Source organism: Marmota marmota, unplaced genomic scaffold (assembly GCF_001458135.2).
Source record: "Marmota marmota marmota unplaced genomic scaffold, marMar, whole genome shotgun sequence".
In the NCBI taxonomy this organism is placed as follows: Eukaryota; Metazoa; Chordata; class Mammalia; order Rodentia; family Sciuridae; genus Marmota; species Marmota marmota.
Genome location: NW_026000174.1, coordinates 6,184,028 through 6,191,646, shown reverse-complemented (window position 1 = coordinate 6,191,646; position 7,619 = coordinate 6,184,028). Strand labels below are relative to the sequence as shown.

The 7,619-nt window shown below is 38.1% G+C and overlaps 1 protein-coding gene and 1 non-coding gene across 2 annotated transcripts in view; both read right to left on the bottom strand.

Moving 5' to 3' along the window:
* Positions 1-7,271, bottom strand: part of Fam181b (family with sequence similarity 181 member B) — an 8,926-nt gene extending 1,655 nt beyond the window's left edge. Inside the window, 2 exon segments of the mRNA XM_015502735.2 lie at positions 6,628-6,724; positions 7,196-7,271. Of these exon segments, the coding sequence (XP_015358221.1) occupies positions 6,628-6,724; positions 7,196-7,271 (173 nt within the window).
* On the bottom strand, positions 1,115-1,188 carry Trnat-agu. Its single transcript has one exon. It is a non-coding gene; the product is annotated as a tRNA-Thr (tRNA).
* Positions 7,272-7,619: the final 348 nt, after the last annotated feature.

The window sequence follows — 7,619 nt, the reverse complement described above, 5'->3', positions numbered from 1 at the left end:
TTGTAAGCGAGAGGCGGAGGGAAGGAGCGCACGGCGACCGCCCCGGTGGCTGGCGAAGGGGAGGGGCTTACTCGGCCTAGCTTGGTGGGGCGCGGGGCGGTGGGGGGGGTCGTCCCTTTTCCAGTCTTCTGGGCTTTCTCAGTCCTTAACCCCTTACTTTCCCTTTGCCCCAGGACGTTTCTTTAGGCAATTTCCAACCGCCAGGGGCAAGGAGAAGATGGCCTGTCCTCAAACTTCAGCAGGAGACTGGCCGGAGGTAGAGAAGGCAGTGGTCCAAAGACAGGGTTTCTGCTCCAAGTCTTGTAATAATGATAGCTACCAGCTACTGGGTGCTTGCCTGTGCCAGATGTTGTTGGTGCATTATCTCATTTAATCCCTAAACCACAGCCTTGTGAATTACACATTACTATCACCATTAAACAAAGGAGGAAACTGGGCCTCAAAGAAGTTGGCCCAAGCCCCATCTATTCCAGTTTAATTATAAAGCCATTCCAGAACACTTAACAAAACTAGTATTCTCCCTTGGCTTTGTTTTATCTCATCAGGGAAGGAAACTAGTTTCTTTGAGCTCTAGCCTTGGTCCAGAACTCTAACCAGAGCATCCCCAGGACTCTCAAGTGCAATGTTATTTCTTCTACCCCTTGATTGTTAGAAGTAACGATTAACTTCCAGTAAATTGCAACCAGCCCTTGACCCATGATTTATTAGCACAAAGACAACAAAAGGGAAATGAGAAAGGAATCACTATCACTAAACCACCTCTTGCTTCACACCTGCTAGGGCAAAAGATGAACTGATTGTTCTTCTGAAACTCTTATTGCGTTTTGAGGATCACCTTGGCATTTGACCCACTTTCACCTGGACATTCCTCAGGGAATAGAGAAAATGAGCAATATGGTAGAACATGGAAGGCGATTTAGAAAAGACCTGGTTTCTGGGTTTAGCTACTCAATACCCCTGTGACTTAAGTTGAGATCCTTGCCTTGCTGATCACATGCCTTTGGGCAAAGGAGCCAATCATGTTTTGCACAGCTTACTCATGTTAAATCCAAAGCTAGTTTAACTCATGTTAAATCCAAAACTCGGTAAGTTTATCCACCTCACATGGCACTTGTGAGTCAGTACTGGGGATTGAACCCAGGGCCTCATGCTCACTAGGCAAGCACTCTACCACTGAGCTACAGCCTCGGCCCACTTGTGGTATTTAAATGAGAATTCCTGTAAGGAGCTTTATCTGTTGACTGTCCCATAACTTGAATGAGCAGTCACTCTTACCTCTCTGAAACATACACAAGAAAAAAAATGACTATATTCCCTTACACATTTCTTTGTCCTAAGGTGTTTGTGAAGATTAAATGAGATTACATACATGAAGATACTGTGCATGCTAAAGTGTTCTCAAATCAAGTTGTTATAGTATAGGTGCAGAGTCTGCATGTGAGATGTGAGACATATAGACCACCTGAGTGCTAAGCATCAAAGTTGATTTGAAGTAAGATGACGTCAGGTTCCAATTCTGGTCCTGCTTGTTGCTAGGTGTCCTTGGAAAGTCAGTTAATCTTCCTAAGGCTCAGATTCCTCATCATAACCTCAGTTATAACTGTTCTCAGGGGTTTTGTGAGCATTACATGATACAATAAACAAATAATACCTCCAAGTCTTACTTTTCTCATCCATTCATGAGATCATCTCAGTTCCTCCAAGTTGTTGTGAGACAGTGTGTACGAGGCACTTGATACAAAATAGAGCTCAACAAATACCCATGTTCCTGATTCCTTAGGCCCCACCCATTCTTTATCATGACACTATAAAATCAGCATCAGTTGTCCTTTCTCCCCAACAAAGGGAGTGCCTATCTTCAAATGCAAGAGTAGCTACACCTCTGGGTTTTAGGAACTTAGACATAAGGCAGTGTAACATAGTGGAGGAAATGCTAAAACTGTAGCCAGGAGCTGACGTCTAATCCTGCCTTTATTATGTGGCTGACTCACTCTCTGGTTTTCAATATTCCCATCTGTAAAATGAGAATAGTAATATGAGCCTCTTTGACAGACAATCAGTAAGACAATAGAAATGAAAGTCTTTTGTCAACCATAAAGTTCGATATACAAAATAAGATGTTTATGGTTTAGACTGAGTCACAAAATTGATTATTACACATAAATATCCATCCAGTCACTCATTTCACACAAAGATATTTACATACAATGTGTTTGGCACTGTGCTAGTACTGAGGATGCAGAGATAAGAAACTATGATTACCACCCATTCTGGTAGAAAGACAACCATGTAAACAAGCCATTGTAATATATAATATGATTCATGCCTCAATGGAAGCATCATGGTTGCAATATGAGATATCTCCTAAAGGCTCATATGAGAATCTTAACCTAATAAATGCATTAGTCCTCTGGTAAGGATTAACTAGATGCTAACTAGTCAGTGTGTGACTGGAGGAGGTGGATCCCCGGGTAGGGTGTATCTTTGGGTATATATTTTATCTCTAGATAGTGGAGCTTTCTCTCTTTCTACTTCCTGGCACTATGTTCCCAGCTGCTTTCCTCTGCCCCACTGTTCCTTTGTGATGTCCTGCCTCACCTGAAGCCCTGAGAAATGGAGCCAGCAGTCTATGGGCTGAGACCTCTGAAACTGTAAGCCCCCAAAGAAACTATTCCTCCTCTAATTTTCTTGTCAGGTCTTTTGTTCACAGCAAAAAAAAAAAAAAAAAAAACTGACTAAAACAGGAAATAAATTAAATTACCATAGTTGATCCAATAAAAGGGCCCTCAAGCCTGCCCAAAAGACTCAGCATATTTACATAGACAACATTTGACCTTAAATAATGGTAGACAACAAGACTTAAATGATGCACTTGAGTGTGTCAACCAATAAACAATACCTCTGTCAGAGAGAACAACCTGGGGAGAGGCACGGCTACATGAAAGCAGTAGTATTTATGGAAATAATGTGACCAATAATAAGGCAACAAAAAAAATTGAAAAAAAAATAAGTTCCATACCAGAAACCAAAATAAGTTCTCATAAAGCTTCTACTATCCACCTAAATTGTCCATAAATATTCTGCCTCATGGACTCAGTTGCTTTTGCTGCTTGATCTCCTTTCCTTTGGAAAAGAGCTGGGATGAAACTGGTTTCAGTAAAGTCAGTGGTCAGCTCCTGCCTGGCCCTTTGGCCCCTCCTCCTACCCCCTGAGTGAGCATGTTCACTTGAGAGGCTTTGACATCAATACATTTCACTTCCTATAGAGCAGAGGGACCCCGCTCCAGTCTGCATAGGAGGCTCTGCAGAACTCCAAAGTGGAGCTCTTTCCTCCCAGTGATGCCTAATGCTGAGCAAGTGGGATTAGTCTCCTTGGGAACCAAGCCCCCCAGGGGCTCAAGGGCTGAACTGCCCCAAACCGTTTGGGAGAATTGAGATTTCATATTGTTCTTTTACACTTGGATTTCAGGACATTACTTAGACAAAAGCCCACCTGAGAGCTGCCTCCTTTTTTGTGGGTAAATATAGCAGCAGGATCAAAAGCTGACTTACTTATTTTGTTTTCCTCTTTGTAACTTTAATCATAGTCCCTGCAGGACAATCTTAGTCCTCAGAGATGTCAGGAATGCACATTCATAATGAAAGAAATAATTATGCATGTTTTTTTCTTTCTCTCTTCACAAACCAATTTCCTTTCGCTCACTAGTTTTGAAATCTCAAATAAAGCAAATGAATTCTTCACATGATTTATAAAGTATCATTATTAGCATAAAACAATGTTACCTTACAAATTGTATGCCCCCCCCAAAAAAAAAAATATGTTTTCCCTCTCATCTTTTCCCCCTGCAAACCATATTCTCGTAATGCTAGATCTGAATTTCCATCTAAAAGTACTGGATGTTCTTCTGGCTGTGTATAGTTATACAACAAATCACTCCAAAATTGAAACACTTAAAACAACAACCATTTTACCATATCTCACAATATTATAGGTCAGTAATTTGAGCATGGCTGACTAGGTAATCCTTCTGGTCCATGTGACTTTAATGATGGCTGGTCTGGAAGATCCAAGATGGATTCACAGGGCTGAATCTGTGCCTAAATATGCTGGCCTTTCCAGCATGCTGGTCAAAAAGTACTCAGACTTCCTACATGGACCCTCAGGAATCCAGAGACTGCTGTAAGAGGCTTATGCCCATTTGCTAGGCTTAATACCTAGCCCCCAAATCCCTAGAACATCCTAGTCACTACATTCTAATATTGGCCAAGCAAGTCATGAAGGCCAGCTCAGATTTAAGGGAGAGATATTAGACTCCACCCCTCGGTGAAAGAAATAATGTAGAATTAATTTGCTGTGTCTCTTAAATCTTTTATAATCCCTAGCTATCCTGCCCCTATTTTATTTTCTTTGCAATTCATGTGTTGGAGATACTCGGTCATTGCCTTGTTAACTTTCCCATATTCTGTACTGTGGTTGATTGCTTCGTCTTCATGTCATTTAACATGTTTCTCTAATCCCTGTATTTCCTGTAAATAGGAAGTAAACATAGAGACTTTATCAGATTTGTCTTCTTTTTATACTCTCTCTCCATCTCTCATATGTTGCTTAAAGTCTTTGTGTAGCATAAATGCACGCATATGCTACGCATGTATAATAGTTTTAGAATAAGAATTCCAGTATTCTTAACGATATAATGCAATTTTTTTCTCTTTCTTTTTTTTTATTTTTGCCATTCTTCTGTTCTCAAAACATTTCCTCATACCCTCATAGGCTTTAAATCTTCTTTTTTCAGTTATGTCATCAATTCACTGCATAGGTTCATTTGTCTTCTGTTTGCTTTTTATAAAAATTGCTTTGTAAATCTTTGATTTTTAAAATTAATTTTTGAAAATTTAAATGGTTTTAAAGTCAAAACTATACCACAAAGCATATTTAAAGGGGACTAACTTCCATGGTGGTCCCTTCACTGTGTTTACTCTCTCCTTTCTACGGGTAATTATTATTTTGTTTTATTTAGGGTCAGGTTTATAATCTGCTATAAAAATCATATTTTGTTATGCAAACCTTTTTCTACCTTGCTTTTTTTTTAACTTAACAACAATATATTTTAATTCTTCTTTTTTTAATTTTTCACATTGAGTAGTATTCCACTGAGTGGATCTACCACTTTTTCCACCAGTCACATTATGATTAGCTTACCTAGAGTTTTCCAAGACCCTTCGTGTTACAAATTATACTGCAACAAACAGCTTCTATATAAAACCAAGATTTAACCTACTCTAGTCTGGTGTTCCTTTCATGTTATCAGCATAGTTATGAAAATAAGGCATATATTCATTTTTTTCTTTTACTTATTATGTGGTTTGATTTGGAGGGAATATAGAGTCCAAAATGCAGGGACCTATCTTTACAAAAATTGTGATCTAGTAAACAATGCAGACACATATTCAACAAAATGCAAAGCCTTATAAAATAAGATGTGGATGAATCACTGAGGGTTCAGTAAAAGGCAAAATCCATTCTGATCAAGGAAATTTTGAAGGAGGTATAGACATTGAGTAGAACTTTAAAGGAAGAGAAGAATTCCCCAAATACATATACATAAAGACAAGATAAGCAAGAGAGGTCTTGTGAAGACTTAGCTATAATATTTGTCCTTAGCTATAGAATGTTTTAATTTTTTATAATGTAATATATTCATGTATTACTATTTACATATATTACATGGTTAGTTGAAATATTAATTTTTCAAATGAATATAGGTGGCATTCCTGTGTGTGTTTAGGAGAGTAGTAAGAGACAATGGTAACTGGTCTAGGATTATTAAATGTTAAGCCAAGAAGAGATAATGTATAATAAACACTTAGCTCTGTAGTATGTCTCTGCCCTTCTGTATCTCTTGAGATATTTTGATGTTATGGTTTGGATATGAGGTATCCCCCCAAAAACCTCCTGTTAATACAGGAATATTCCAAAGTGAAATGATTAGATTATGAGAGTTATAATCTTATCAGTCCATCCTCATTTGAATGGACTGACTGGGTGGTAACTGCAAGCAGTGGGGTATGGCTGGAAGAGGTGAGTCACTGGGGGTGTGCCCTGGAAGGGTTCACCTTCTCTGGGGCCCATCCCCCTTCTCTCTCTTCTTCCTTGCTGCCATAGATAAAGCAGTGCTCTTCTACCAGACCCTTCTGCCATAATGTTCTGCTTCACCTTGGGCCCAGAGCAGTGGACTAAGTGACCATGGACTAAACCTCTGGAGATGTGAGCCAAAACAAACTTATTCTCCTCCAAATTGTTGTCAGGTATTTTTATCACAGCAATGAAAAGCTAACTAGCCCCCTTGGGCTTGATTTATGCTAAAGGAAAATAGGACTTGGAGATAAAAGATATGGATTTAATTTGTGGACCTACTTTTTAAAATGTATTTTGCTTATTTATTCTATTTGCTTTATTTCAGGATGAATTTTAGGTCATTATAAGAGTGCATAAAACAAAATAAGGTACTATAAATAAAAGCAGAATTACAACTCAGTGTTCAAATACTGGTTTCTAACACCATTCTCCATTAAAAAGACTGGAACTCCTTGAAGGACTGGCTGCTCAGGGCTGGAGTAAGATACATACTTGTAGTGCAGGAAAGTAAGGAAGTACGCAAAACACAGAACAATGGAGGACGACAAAATGATAGGAGTCAAGTTGAAAGAGCTACTGATGACCAAAGCTGGAACAATTTGAGCAAAAAATTAATGGATTATCAAATTATAAGCCAAAAATAAACATCCATTATGCTAATATGAACAAATAATTGAATAAATAAATGAGGGAGGAAAAACAAATTTCTTATGCAGAAGAATTCTAAATAGTTTATGTAGATATTCTGCTCTCATAGAAGTGAAGAATAACTCCCTACTCCTTAAGTGTGGACTCTGTATAGTGACTTCTATGAGTACCATAGAAGTCTGTAAAAGGGGGGGAAAGAGTAATTTTACAATAGAGAAATCTGACAACACCTCAGCTAGGTAATCAAGGCCAATGTCAACAGTGATGTTATGTTGATAGTCTGTACCCTTGATAGGACATGATGACCATGGAACTTTACTTCATGGTCTTCCCCAAAACCTATTGCCCTGTCTAGTCATAAGAAAAATATCAAACAAATCCTAAATGAGGGACATTATACAGAATACCTTACTGGCTTCAATATTGCTGAGGTTGTCAAAAATGAAGTCTGAAAAACTGTCACTACTAGGATGAGTCCAAGAAAACATGATGAGTAAATGTAAAATAGTATCCTAGAAGGGAAATGTATATTAGGTGAAACTAGGGAAATCTGAATAAAGTTGGAGTTCAGCTAATAACAGTGTATCAATACAGGTTCACTAGTTGTGGCATATGTATCATATTAATACATGATATTAAAAATACTGAAACTGAGTGCAGGGCATATGGGAACACTGTACTACCTATGCAATATTTTTTAAATATGAAACTATTCTAAAATTAAAAGTTTAGTTAAGAAGAAAAAAATGTAGAATTTCATGAAGAAATTTAAAATGTTAAAGTATAGCATAAAATTTATAATCTAGAATGAGATTAAATATAACAAACATATGATA